The sequence below is a fragment of the Arachis ipaensis genome, chromosome B6, assembly GCF_059453495.1.
Source record: "Arachis ipaensis isolate K30076 ecotype BB chromosome B6, ASM5945349v1, whole genome shotgun sequence".
In the NCBI taxonomy this organism is placed as follows: Eukaryota; Viridiplantae; Streptophyta; class Magnoliopsida; order Fabales; family Fabaceae; genus Arachis; species Arachis ipaensis.
Genome location: NC_142441.1, coordinates 9,798,413 through 9,812,973, shown reverse-complemented (window position 1 = coordinate 9,812,973; position 14,561 = coordinate 9,798,413). Strand labels below are relative to the sequence as shown.

Here is a 14,561-nt window from a genome sequence, read left to right as displayed (position 1 = left end):
CTTTAAGACAACCCCATCTGGCTATCTAATCCAAAGTTCATGTGCATTCATTAATCAATGTGGGTGAAATTAAAAAGCAAAAGAAAAAAAGCATGATTCCTGTGGCTTGGGGGAGAAGAGTCGCTTTCTCACTTCCCATAAATATGCTCCTACCCCCTTCTTTTCTTTTTACTATTTTGCCCTCATTTCTTCTTCTTCTTCGTGAAAGCCCCAACCTACACATTTATTTTATTTTAATTTATTATGACAAACCAACCAAACAACATGCATTTTTGTTGAAAATTATGATCTGCCTAATTTATTGTAAAGATGAGTTGCAAAAGTAATAAATTGAGAAAAGAATAAAATAAAAAGGATAGGATTGACAATCGTGATGACTTGGATTCGATTCACCAGCTCATGATCTCCTCTCGTGTATTCATAATAATTATTACTACTATTATCGTTATTTATCAAACTATGGTAGTTTGGCCAAATTATGTGATTATTGCAACTTAAAAAGTTCTATGCTAAATTCAGAATAATCATTCAATAACAAAGAATAATAATGATAAGTTTTATGATAATAACTTAAAGCTTGTTTTATTCTATCTTTACGGTTAGATTGTAATATTAAGTGTGGGGGAGAAAATCACTAAAATTTATTTCATCATCAATTACACTAAATAAAAAGTCACATGTTAAATTATTATTTCTTTTATGTTTTATTCATGATTGATGATTGCTAATTTGTAATATCAATTTATTTTATAATGGTTTGTTTGCATATATATTTTAGCATAAGCTTATTAGTAAAAGGAATTCACTAATAGTAATTTAAATATAAAATAAGATTTTAATCACCTAATAATAATAAATCATATCTTACCCATGATAGTAAGTAAATTAAAGTCAATGATGAGCCATTGAATGCAAAGGAAAATAAGTGAATAACAAACCAAAATGAAAAACTAAAGTGCTAAGGAGTAAATTAGTCAAACAATTGTTGGTCAACGTGTGAAGGGCAAATTGGTCAGCTGATGATCTTATAAGCTTTGCTTACTTTTGGGGAAAATTGGAGTTATCGTTTCCCGGTGGTTGGGACCAAGGACCCGTGATGGGGCACCGGCTATACCCAGTGAGAATGGTGCACTTGACTGGCTGAGGCGCTGAGCAGCCAGATTATGAAAAATGAAAATAAAATTATATTTCTTTAAGAAAAGTAGGAGAAATAATTAAATATGAATATTAGCTCGTTAGGGTCATAGAGCTACAAGGCCACATATAGGTGTGTGAGTGAGAGAGAATTTATAGTGTATTGCCAGCTATGAATTTCAAGGATTGAAAGCTTTAGCATAAGAGTCAAGCTGTCAAATTTCCTTTTATATTTATTTATTTATTTTAGTTTCATTAATTTCTTTTCTCTTTTTAATGTAAGTTCATGTCCATCATTAACTTTACCTTATATTTATTATTTTTTATTTATATTTACATGTACATGAAAATCCACACACTAAAAAATACTGATTTTAAAATCCTCTTTCTTCTTGCCCATTCCCTTCCCCGTCTCAAATATAAACTCAAACCCCTCTTTTCTCTCTTCCTCATTCTTCTCCTTCCTATATATTCCTCTCCCTTTATTATCAGAGAGCACAGGAATTATGTGCCTGTTTTAATTCGGGAGAGGGGGTTTTGATCATTTGATGGTCCAATATTGAATCTGTAGCTACAGCAACAGCAACATCCATAATCGTCAACAATGGCAGTCACTTCTCCCTCTCTTACCGCTACAGAAAAGAAGCACTGGTGGCTCACCAACCGGAAGGTGAGGCAATCATGTTCTTTTAATGTATACTCATCGGATCAAAAGAGAGGCAAAGTTTGAATCTTGTTAGAAGCGGTTGAAATGGGGCATTAATGTGTTTTTTTATGCAGATTGTTGACAAGTACATAAAGGACGCAAGGAGTCTCATTGCGACGCAAGAACAGAGCGAGATCGCCTCGGCGCTGAACCTTCTAGACGCTGCTCTGGCGATATCACCGAGGCTGGACCATGCACTCCACCTGAGAGCACGGTGCTTGCTGTACCTGCGGCGGTACAAGGATGTCGCCGATATGCTTCAGGACTACATTCCCAGCTTGAAGATCGCCAGTGATGCTGATTCAAGTTCTGTTTCCTCTTCTTCCTCTGATGGGTCTTCCAGGGAAGGAGTGAAGCTTCTGTCCCCTGAGGAAGCCGTGAGGGACCAAACCTTCAAGTGCTTCTCCGTTTCCGATCTGAAGAAGAAGGTCATGGCTGGACTCTGTAAAACCTGCGACAAGGAAGGGCAATGGAGGTAATTTCACAGCTACGCGGCGCTTCTGTTTCATTGTTTTTGTATTTGAGATGAAGTAAAGTGTGTGGCGTAGTAAGTACTCAAAGTAAATAAATAAAGTAAAGTAGTTAGAACTGGTTTACAGCTTTTATTCTTAAAAAACCAATCAAATTGAATGCAAAAGAAAAGTACTTTTACTTATTCCAGTACCATCCGTTTTTTGAAGAACAACTTTATGTTTGTTACTCATTGTTTCTTCTTCAAAATTGAAATGAATAGGTACTTGGTTTTGGGTCAAGCGTGCTGCCACTTAGGCCTAATGGAGGACGCAATGGCCCTCCTCCAGACCGGAAAACGCCTCGCCACCGACGCATTCCGACGAGAGAGCGTCTGCTGGTCTGATGACAGCTTCTCCCTATCCAGCATTCCCTTCTCCGCCGACTCAAACACCACAAACCCGCCTCCTCCACCTGCCACGCCACCCCGCACCCCGCTCACCGACGCCGAGCACATTTCCCAGCTCCTCAGCCACATCAAATTCCTCCTGCGGCGGCGTGCGGCGGCCCTTGCAGCTCTTGATGCGGGTCTCCACTCGGAGGCCATTCGGCATTTCTCCAAGATTCTAGATGGTCGCAGGGCTGCACCTCAGGCCTTCCTGGCAGAATGCTACATGCATAGAGCCTCCGCCTACCGCGCTGCCGGCCGCATTGCGGAGTCCATAGCGGACTGCAATCGCACCCTTGCCCTTGATCCTACCTGCATTCCAGCCCTTGACACCAGAGCTTCCCTCTTCGAAGCAATTCGCTGCCTCCCGGATTCTCTCCACGACCTCGAACACCTTAAACTTTTGTACAATTCAATTCTCAGGGACCGGAAGCTTCCTGGCCCTGCGTGGAAGCGGCGCAATGTGAGGTACAGGGAAATTCCAGGGAAGCTCTGCGCCCTTGCCGTGAAGATTCAAGAGCTGAAGCAGAGGCTGGCTTCAGGGGAGACTGGGAATAATGTAGATTACTATGCTCTGATTGGTGTGAGGCGCGGTTGTTCAAGATCTGAGTTGGAGAGGGCTCATGTGTTGCTCACTCTAAAGCATAAACCCGACAAGGCTACCGGATTCATCGAAAGGTGCGAGCTGGCCGACGACCGAGACCTTGATTCCATCAAGGAGAAGGCCAGGATGTCAGCTTTGTTGCTGTATAGGTTGGTTCAGAAAGGTTACACAAATTTGATGAGTGCCGTCTTAGATGAAGAGGCTGCTGAGAAGCAGAGGAAGAAGCAAGCTGCATTGCATGCAGCTGCACAGGCACACGCGCACGCACACACGCAAGTTATGGTGCAACAGAAACCCAAGGACCCTGCTCCTGAATTGAACAATAATAGTATTGAGGTAGATAATTTGGTCACTGATAATATCAGCAGCAATGATTCAATGGAGAGTAACAATAACAAGTCTACAATATCATCATCTACTGTGAATCCTGCAGTTTTTCAAGGTGTTTTCTGCCGCGACCTGGCGGCAGTTGGGACCTTGCTTTCGCAGGTCGGATTCAATAGGCCAATTCCGGTGAAGTATGAAGCATTGAGCTGCTAATCAGATATTTTTCACTGGAAAACAAAAAAAAAAACCAAAATTTGTTGGAGATGTTACCGGCAGAGGGAATCTCTGGTTCGTTTCACTTTATTGTACAAAAGCAAGGAAAAGAAAAAAATAGACTGCCGGAAAATTTTGTCACCTTTTCCTTTCCTTTCCCTTTTTCCTTTTATTTTTTTGCAATCTTTTATTTATTTATTATTAGTTATCTTTTTTTTTTTTTTAAATGTTATCAGATGTACAGAAATATCAGTACTCAAGACTCTCTCTATCTCTATTCTCTACTATTGATTTTTGGGTCTGCCTTCAAACTTGTTCACCCTTGAACGTGTTCTAAATGGGAAATTAATAAAAGGGTATATTGGGAAAATAGTAGTCCACTCTTTGTTGGTCACTTTTGGTAAGTAATGGTAACGGAAAAATAAAAGGGTTTGGTGTTGGTGACCAAAGAAAGCTTGAATTCAAAATTTTCTTTGCTTAATTAATGAATGAATCTATCTATCCATAGTAATAATAAATGAGTTGTCTGACACTGCATTTACTTCTTCTACATTTCTGATTGCAATCAAGTCTTACGTGTGAAGAAGTGAAGTGGTATTGCAAAACTTGCAATCCATTTTTGATGGGTGATATCATGTGGTGTATTTTAGTGTGAAAGAGAAATAACAGTGAGGTGAGGGGTGAAAAACTAAAAAGGCACAGTTCCGAGAATCAATGGTTGTCCTTGTCATGGAACATGACTTTGAGGTTAATTGAACGTGGTCACAACACTGAACAGAGATAAAAGTGGTGTCAGGTTTTTCTCTTTTACACAGAACAAAGCTAACACTCTACTCTAATCTAATCTAATAATATGCACTCAGTACGAGAAATCAAAAGTGATTAGTAGTAGCAATTAGTAAAAATGTGATTAACTTTGACAAGTCACAAGCTTTTGCAATTTGTGCATGTATTCCGTACCAGAGAGTTAGATGGTTGATTATATTCGCAAAAAAATTATAAGATTCTTGTGTTGCTGAATTTTCCGTACGAGGACTGTGGTCTCTGCCATAAATAAAAATTTGACAGTGGTTTCCTATGCTTGATTTTAACAACCTCCAAAGCCTAGTAATAATGGTACATGCAAGCTTTGAGGCGTGGCCTCTGATGCAAACGAAAAAGCCTGCTGTATTGTAAAAGATTCATTATTGCGTTTTCTACAGTGATTCCCTTCTTGTCACTTTTTATTTTGGTGTAACAATACAATACAAACCCAATAGAATACAACTGTTGCCAGTTAAACGAGAATAGAATGGGTTTGAATAATGAATGAGCTTTCTGATTGACTTGCATTACCGATTTGATTTGATTTAAGGCCAAAATGTGAATGTGAATGTGAATGTGAATGCGAATGCGAATGCTAACTTAAAACGTGACATAAAATTATTGAAAACCATATGCTTGGGCAAATATATAATTGAAGTAACTTATAATAGGTCAAAAATCCTCTCTGTCAAAGGAGAAAAGAACAAAATATACCCATTTGAGAGTTTCCAAAACTGAGAAGTGGTGAGAGAGGAATATGATGATGCTCTCTGATTTCAAAACTTGTTGGATTGGCCGAGGTTGAATGTTCAATGCACATGTATATATCATATGCAAATTGTTTTGTTTGCTACCCGTTTTATTCTGTTTTAAAAAATATGGAGTAATTAGAAGCTTGGTAATTCAAATTAAGAGCCCTATGATCTTGACCAAAGAGGCCACAACTTTTCTTCCTTTCATTCCAAGTGATTGCATCACCCTTTCATTTCATTTCATGTGCCAACAATAATATAGATTTGACGTCCCTTTTCCTCGAAAAGCGCCATTCTTTTCCCACCTTACTCTATGATTATATTTCCCTATTTACCACTAGACCGGTGCAAATTATTATTTTAGGTGCAAATTCTATTCATATTTCTTAAGTTCATAAGATACTACTACAAGCTATATATTTTATGGAAATATTTGGTAACAAAAAAAATTAGCCAAAAACAACCATAACTTGTTTTATTAGCATTTATTAATTGTTGCGATAATTAAAAAATGTAAAATAAGACAAGTTTTGGCTATATTTTTTGTCTCCCTAGTATTACCCATATTTTATAGGTTAATTAAATTCTTATAATTTCATTAAATTTATAATTAAATTTTTATTGTATAAAAATCATTAGAATTAACATATTTTTTTTAAATTGAAGATACTCATATTTAGACTAAATTCATAAATATAAATATATTCTCATTTTTAAAATTCAAAATGGTATAAGAGCATAATTAAAAGTTTTTAAATTATAAGTACTTAATTATAAATCTAATTAAATCATAAAGACTGATCAAGTAATTTAATCCACTATATATTATTCATTGAGATTTAGTTATATAATACTTGATACTTGATGTGTATATTACTTTAGAATCTTGACGCTAATCTCTCTTCTGAAAATACCATAGACATATCAAATAAAAAATTCAAGATCATGAATATTAACTACTCAAACTTAAAAAAGAATTCAGTATTATATATTATTTATCAATGATTTTATGCTATTGAGATAGATGCCTTGAGGATAGCACTAATCACATCCTTTTTCTTGTTTTTTGGTTATACGATCATGTCTTCCTTGAGATATGAATGAATATAGCAATAAATTCTTGAAAACTCTAGGCAATGAAAAGGAAATAGTTGTATTTAAGTGACAATGTCCTTCCTTGGGCATTGGCATAGGCACTAGGCACTAGTATTAGAGTATGCAAATTCAAACTGTGCCCATCTTATGTAATATCTTCCTACCTTCCTTGTTAGGTACCCTCATTAAAAGTGCTCATCACAAAACCCTCTCATCATAATAATAATAATGAACTATTTAATTTTGATGGAAAAATTTTAATAGACTATAGTATACTTGAGTTGTTGATTTCACAGCTAGTGATTTATATTATAAAATTTATGATGAGAGTGAAAAATAAAGAAAGAGAAATAGACGTGCTAATAATGTAATTATTTTATAAGCCGTATTTGGAAAAACGAATTAGTATTGGTGGGAAAGAGGGAAAACATGCCTGCCATATTCAGAATTCATATAAACAAAATACACACTGCTATCATTGCAAAGAAAGAAGCATTGATTGTATTGCTCCATTGGCAAATTAGTGTTCTTGAACTGCTCCTCTGACACAATATTATTATTATTTTTTTCTTGCTATATGTACATTAACCTTTCATATTCGTTGAAAGCATAATTAAATTTCTTGTGCCGAAAGAAAAGGTGCATCTCACGAGGGCTCCATTATTTCTTTAGTTCTTTATTCTCTAGTCAGAGACTTAAGCCCATCTTTGTAAGACTTTTTCTTTGTTTTTTGGTGTATCCCTCTTTGCCATCCTTCTATCATACTAAATCCATCAACTTGCTTTGCTAGTATTACCTTTTTTTTTTTTTTTAAAATCTGTTTTAATAATTAATGAAAAATTGTGTTAAATTAAATTTATATATTTTTAGTTTGAAAATATACTAAATTTCCACAATACCTATATAAGAAATTAAATTCACTTTATACAAAGGTAACACAATAACATATTTATATTAATCAACGCACATTTCTTCTTGTTTAAACATATTAATCATTCATATGTGCTGGTAATATATACATGGTGGTGAATACTTGTGATAATATCTTTATATAAAAATTATATTGTAAATTGTTAAATAATTCAATCAAAAATATTAATTTATCTAACGGTTCACAATATAATCAATATAATCTTCATACAGTGTCATCGTTAAAATATCCACTATATAGATTAGGGAGTTAATTGTATTATTGGTTAATTATAACATGTAAAGCACATATTTACAAAAGAAAAAGGGTACGAAACAAACGTGTTATTATTAATATGATGAGTAGTTAGGAACATAGGGAGTCGAATTATTCAACATGAGCCAAAAAGAGAGGACGGGTTGTATAGAGATCTGAGTCTGCAGAGAGCAAATCTTCCTTTACAACTCATGGAGTATGGTTTTTGTGTCACTATATATATATATGTTAATATACTCTATCAAGCTTCTTCGTACTTTAATTTATACGAGAATAATATACAATGAAGGTTATGCGTAACGACTTTTGAAAGCAAAGCTCCAATTAATTCTTCTTGATAAAAAAATTTAATTTCATATCTTTAAGCATGTGAATTAACTTTTGTCATGTGATATTCATATAGAGTATCGATCATTTTAAGCTCTTTTAAATTAATTGTTGATAAAGTTTGGTTTCACATATCAATATATAGTAGTCTATAAATTAAAAGAGGTTAACCCCGCCGTGAATTTATTTTTACATCTAGGTAGCTAATTAAGGCATGAGGAAAGTGATGAAGAGAAGAAGGTTAGGTATACGCTAGAGCTAGCTAGGTGAAAACATTGGTAGCACATTGTACTTGAAAAGAAATGATTATCGTAGACTACTATGTTTATGTTATAGAGTTAGTAACGATACGAGTATAATAAAGTCACGTAAATGGGATGTACTTGATTGAGTGAGTCATAGTTTTGTGGATGAACCTCAAAGTCCACGGAGAAAGAGTATGGGCAAGAGACATCATCATTGAGAGAGGGTACCGAGTAATTAGTTAGTGGCAATTATGGCAAGGAAAAGTATGTAAGGAATTTTACGACCAAAAGAAAAAAAGTATGCAAGGAATTTCTGAAATTTATATGGATGTGAAGTTTAAAAAATGTTGTAAGGCTTAAGAAGAGTAGCCTTTGTACTATTGCCGATTGGTGGCTGCAGGTTGTTTCCACTTAAGCATGCATTAATAGGGATCAACGAAAAAGTGGTCGTACAATAATCTCCCTAACGATGAAATGTAACAAGAAATGGCCTTTTGTACCCTTCAATAATCGAGTGAAAGGAAAAGAGGCAAACAGCTGTTGTTACTTTATACCCTTTCTCATTGAAAGTAAATAAATTAATTTTTGCGTTTCCTTTCTTTCTACCAAAGTATAACTATGCTGTTAATCATTTTTTGTAATCACTTAATAGAAATATATACAATGAAGGGGATTTACAGTTTTTTTTTTCTGTCATTGGGCTTTACAGTTTACAGTGCAAAAAAACTGGCTGGAGTGGCATAATAGTAACACACTAATACTACTTCCTTTTTTTTTGTGGTTTCTGATGGTATCTCCAACCCGACAGGTTAATGACTAATCTGTTACGGATCTGAATTCTATTTAAAGAATTGTTGCTGGCCAATGGTTGCTACATACACAAGGCATGATTTGAACCCCAACACTTTGTTTAAGCGAACGAGTGAGCTGACTACTCGATCAACCCAGATTTGGTTAGTACTTCCATTGTTTTTTTTTTTCTGTCAGATTGTTTCGGGATGAATACTTCGTTTTCGATAGAAGTTCATTTCACTTGGGCTCTCTAGTATCCACTGATGAGTTACACGCTTTGTCTCCGAAAAACTATGCACCCAAATCAAGTAGCCCAAACCCACAATTACTATTATCCACTACAAAAATATTAGGAGAAAAAAAAATAAACAATCTAAAACTAGCTAATCATAGAAACCCAAAAAAAAAAAAACTTATCATAGTTTGCATTCTTTAATTACTGTTAGAATAATTGAATAATATCAGATGTAATAAATATATAATTATAAATATTATATATAGAAAATAATAGATATTAAGTTAAATAAGATAACTGAGGAATTGACTTAAGACCGCGGTCAACAGCCATTGACTGTACACATAGTCGATTGAATGTTTCAGCAGTTGGCTTGGTTTATATTTGAATATTTGAGAAATATTTTATATATAAGAACTATTTAAGGAGTGATGAATAAAAGAATCGTCTATCTGTCCCAATGAAAAATATAGTATGTACATGTTTTCACCCTAGGCCAAGCTAATCAAACTATATGCTTCCAAGAGTAGCAAGCGTGCAGGGAGCAAAACCACCACAGAAATTCATATGTTGTGTTGCACCAAAACTATGAAAAATTTTTCAAGGACTCTCTCCCTACTTGTATGATGCCATACACTTGAGGCAGATCTTTAAGCATAGCTAGAGACAATGTAGAATATAGATTTTAAGTATGAAGACAAGTCATGATCCCTCTGAATTCCGGATCCATAGGCAGAGGTTAATGACTCTGAACACTACATGTGACAACATTAGTAGGCTAAGGATTTGGTAGCCTTCTATAACCTCACCAAATTGAATTATAAAATATACCCACACCCTACAGTCTAGTGTATTACTTTTCCTTTTTAATATTCAATTGGAGTTTTATAACTAGAGTTTATAAGAAAAAGAAAAAAAAATATACACGTGGAGTTCTTGACCAAATCACGTTTTCAAAACTTTATCAAATCTCAATGGAATGTATTAACCACGCATGGCGAATGTATGCTGCTTTTAAGCTAATGTTATATTTTCCTCGTATCTTGACAAAAAGAAAGTACCACAATGATTAGACATTAGTATCCAGAGGAAGGCAAGGGTTACAGAATGACCATCATCATGAAAGAAGAGAAAGAAAAGAAGGGGAATCTATTTTACGTGAACTAACAAAAAAGGAGGAAGGGCAGGAATGCCATAAGAATGCTTATGAACTACTACGACCAAATCATGGTACATTGAAGGTCATAATGGGTGAAAAAACGTATCTTACACGTATTCTAACCAAGAATTGCTTGTATCTGTTTTTTTTGTTCCTCCGTTAGTGATGTGGGGAATAAAACCTCAAAAGTGACGTAAAGATCTCCTTTCTTCGTGCTCATATGCAATGGCATACCCTCCCCTTTGAACTTCTTCACTTGCTTTGGCTTTGTAATTGCCTGAGGAATCAAAAGAACGCTGTTAGATGTGTTTGCCTTTATATATAAAGAAACAACAATTGACGGAAAGAGTATATTTGAAGCACCTTTGTGCTTATGTCCACCAGATGCTCATCTAGATGTTTGATGGTCTTCTCAAATCCAACAAGGGCTTGAACCTGAAGAACATTTAGATTTAATAAACTTTACAGCCCCCAGAAATTCGATGACGTCAATGTCAGAATTCAGAAGTGAATTGTTTGTGAAATAAACAATGTCTAGATTCAACTCACCCATAATAGATTAATAATTACTACCTAAAGGCCCAAAAACGCAACTATTAATAATTGAATAATATTGCATCCACAAGAGTGATACTTACCAGGGTTATAGTGACAGTGGTGTGCAAATCATTGCCTTCCCTTCTGAAGACATCATGGGGTGCAGTTCGGATACGGAACTGCTCAGAATACCACTGAAGTTGTCAGAACACTCCACAAATAATAATACAGCACACAATTGCTAATTTACACAAAAAGACCAAGTTACTAACCCTTAAATCTCCAGATTCTCCGTCTATGATAGGCTCACCATCCTCATAGAATAGTACCTCCTGTGAAAGGATAATCATGATTCATATACATCACTTGCAGCATAACACTTAAAACGGGTATTTTTGGTATCAATGCTTGGCAGACACTACTAGACAACAATTCATTTTCACCAGAGTTTCATACAACGAAAGTAATTAGTAATGACTAGAAGTTATTGTCAGTTTAAGCAAAATGAAACAAAGAATTATGAAATTCTATGCAGGCTATAGTGTTGAATTTGAACCAACTCCACAGAACTACAATTCGGAATTTTGAAACAGAGCCTTATTGTGTTTAGAATGTAGATGTACACAAGATTAAGTAGAGATTATATGGAAGCGGGTAATAAGACATACATCACATTATCCATGATTGTTTAAATACTATATAAATTTAGCACTTTACCTGCCCATCTTGCATGCCTTTCTCTATATCAACGGTGATAAAATAGCCCTCCCTTACATATTTGACATTAGGACACTGCTCACAGACCTGTACAGGCAAATTCAGAAATAGAACTTTAAATATGAAAACCCAGGAATAATATAAACCAACAGAACACCTCCACCCTCCAAAAAAATAAAACATTCCAGGCATGAAACTAAGTAAACATTTCACAGTCATGCATATAAATTTCATGATGCAAGAAATATGATTTTATGAAATACAAATATAAATTATGCATCATCCAAAAGGATAAGAGCTAAGAGGGGAGGAAAAAAAAACAAAAAACTGCATCAACAATCTCATAGGTGCTTTTACCTGCTCCGTCATCTGCTGAAACATCCCAGGCCCAATTTGCTTGTGATAAACCTCATTTCTACAGTTGCAGCGCCTTTTTCCTGGTGCTGGCTTTAACACATTTTTCTCTCTCCAAACCTGATAGTTTGAATACAATGGTCACAAACTGCTAATGAATCATCAGGGGCCTCATAAATTCTACACTTGAAGTAAAAAAAACGATGATTAAATCAGTTAAGGACAAAATTGTTTATAAATTGGTGATTACGGTAATGATCTACAACTACACCTGTCTAGTGGCTAAGATGTTTCCCCAAGCAATGAGTTTATAATCACAGTATCTGAGATAGCACAAAAAGAGAAATACAAAATAACATCCAGCAAAAGCCAAAGTTATAGCCTCATAGGTATATGGAATCTGTGTATTAGATGCCCAAAGCCAAGCTTCAGCATTATATACACATAAGTTCTGCTTTGCAGTCCCTAGAGCAGTTCTTCTCAGTTGCTATTAAATTTATTCCTGAATTTTAATTGGCAGATGTGGTTAAGTAAAGGTGTAATTTTCTGTCACCAATAATCATATAAAGACCAGTTTGACAATGAAATTGAATTCATTTGGATCAATATCCTTGGTATGAAAGATTGCTTAAGTTCACAAATTGCATGACAAAAGCACTGTAACCTGACCTTCAAGGAACCTCCCATGTATAAATCTTCAAGGCTTGCATCCAATTCAACAATCACATCATCACCTTTAACAATCTTCTCTTCCTCCTCCATCGAACCACCACCAAAGAAACTGAAATAAATATTCTCAGTGTCATCCATAAATCTTCCACATGTTAAACCATAAGCACACACCTAAGATATAGCACCATTTTGAATCAACGGCCACAACTAATGATTAAAATGAGATTTCCAAATCAGGCATTAGGAAGCCTATGATCTAAGTATAAATGTTGTGTTCAGAATGCATTACTATGACTTCATAGAACATGCTTTAGTCCTTGTACTAAATTGGTTATACACCAAGTCATACAATCATTTCAACAATAGAATGGCTCAAAGGTTGAAGTAACGGGTGGACTTACGAGCTAAAAATGTCTTGGATGTTCATTCCCATTCCACCACCTCTGCCACCATTGGCAGCATGCTGCTTCAAACCCTCCTCACCATATCTGTCATAAATGTTTCTCTTCTCACTATCCGACAACACTTCATATGCTGATAACATCAACAAAAGCCAACTCAACACAGGTAAATAGTAATATGCCATATCATTAACAACAAACAAAGGTAGATATGAATGTGAATACCATTGCTAATTTCAGCAAACTTCTTATTAGCTTCTTCATTGCCCTGGTTCTTATCAGGGTGGTACTTCAATGCAAGCTTCCTATACGCCCTCTTTATCTGCTCCTCCGAAGCACCCTTGGAAACTTGAAGTATATCGTAGTAGCTCTTTCTGCAACACAAACCAATGCTATCTTGTTGGTAACTCATCATCTTCAGCAGAGAAAACAAGTTAAAAAACAAAAGGAAGGAAGTAACAATACCCGGCGATAGCATTGAGAGAATAGCAGAGAGCGCATAGAAGAATGAAAAGGAGCTTCGTTCTTCGATGCGCCATGAAGAATTGCGAGAGAGTTTGATCCCTCGGCAACACCAATTTAGGGCTCTGATATGCTCACTCGGATCGGAAGCGCAAGCTGAAACCAAAGCTAGGGATTGTGATTTGGAATGAGAGCTCAAACGAAGGGTTTTGGTTACTGAGAAGTGAGAATTTGTTGGCTGCTTCTTCTTCTTCTTCTTCTTTACAGTGGTGGAAGCTGAAACCTGAAAGCGATTCCGCCAAGACTTGACCGGTGGAGTCATGCCCACGCTTTGCAACGTGTTCATTTTCGAAACTGGCCAATCATAATCGTTTCTTACTTGTTCCAACCAATCCTCGCTCTACACGTTGGATTTTCGCGACGTTCTTCTCTCTCACTACCCTACTTGAAGTCCCACCTCCTTTTTTCAAAGGAAAACACCAAAGTACCATTTTGCCCTTTTCTTTTCTTTCATATTAAAATATTTTTATTCTTATATTCATTCATAACGATAATAAATTTAACATCATTTACACATTCACTTGGATGAAATTATTCATTTCATCTTCTCTCAGTTTTTTTTTTTTTTTTGGTGATGTAATGGGAGGTAATTCAATAGAATGTTAGTTGTGAACTACTCTGTTTTGGTAATTTGGGAAGCGTATCTTGATTAAAATAATTAATTAAAAAAATCATAACACTTTATCTAATTTTACTAGAACTCACTTCAGTTATAGTTCAACCAAAGTTTAACAGATTTCATACGCATTCAGCTCTTAAATAGAGTTGACCGGTAGAAGGACTTTGAGTCATAAACTTCAACAAACAAATGTCAAAATGAAAATCATGATCTCAAGTGTTGTAAGAGACTAAGACCAATGTTCACCTTCTCTTCTAGCTAG

The 14,561-nt window shown here is 35.4% G+C and overlaps 2 protein-coding genes across 2 annotated transcripts; one reads left to right on the top strand and one right to left on the bottom strand.

The window, feature by feature from the left end:
* The first annotated feature begins 1,475 nt into the window (after positions 1-1,475).
* On the top strand, positions 1,476-4,201 carry LOC107646086 (uncharacterized). The gene is made up of 3 exons (XM_016350276.3): positions 1,476-1,804; positions 1,915-2,315; positions 2,574-4,201. The coding sequence occupies exons 1-3, from the start codon at positions 1,739-1,741 to the stop codon at positions 3,880-3,882; spliced, it is 1,776 nt and encodes a 591-aa protein (XP_016205762.1). The 5' UTR covers positions 1,476-1,738; the 3' UTR covers positions 3,883-4,201.
* A 6,053-nt stretch (positions 4,202-10,254) lies between these two features.
* Positions 10,255-14,190, bottom strand: LOC107646087 (dnaJ protein ERDJ3B). Its single transcript, XM_016350277.3, has 10 exons — positions 13,624-14,190; positions 13,384-13,532; positions 13,159-13,291; positions 12,755-12,866; positions 12,089-12,205; positions 11,732-11,818; positions 11,287-11,346; positions 11,116-11,193; positions 10,841-10,912; positions 10,255-10,754 (listed from the first exon to the last, which is right to left on the bottom strand). Exons 1-10 carry the CDS (start codon positions 13,695-13,697, stop codon positions 10,596-10,598), a joined length of 1,041 nt encoding a protein of 346 aa, XP_016205763.1. The 5' UTR covers positions 13,698-14,190; the 3' UTR covers positions 10,255-10,595.
* Between the last annotated feature and the right edge of the window lie 371 nt (positions 14,191-14,561).

Coding starts and splice junctions, on each gene's coding strand:
- LOC107646087 (XM_016350277.3), bottom strand. CDS start 13,697: ATGGCGCATCGAAGAACGAAGCTCCTTTTCATTCTTCTATGCGCTCTC. Junction 12,867..13,158: donor ATCCAAGACATTTTTAGCTC/GTAAGTCCACCC, acceptor TATTTATTTCAG/TTTCTTTGGTGGTGGTTCGA. Junction 11,819..12,088: donor TTCAGCAGATGACGGAGCAG/GTAAAAGCACCT, acceptor TTGCCTGTACAG/GTCTGTGAGCAGTGTCCTAA.
- LOC107646086 (XM_016350276.3), top strand. CDS start 1,739: ATGGCAGTCACTTCTCCCTCTCTTACCGCTACAGAAAAGAAGCACTGG. Junction 1,805..1,914: donor GGTGGCTCACCAACCGGAAG/GTGAGGCAATCA, acceptor TTTTTTATGCAG/ATTGTTGACAAGTACATAAA. Junction 2,316..2,573: donor GACAAGGAAGGGCAATGGAG/GTAATTTCACAG, acceptor TGAAATGAATAG/GTACTTGGTTTTGGGTCAAG.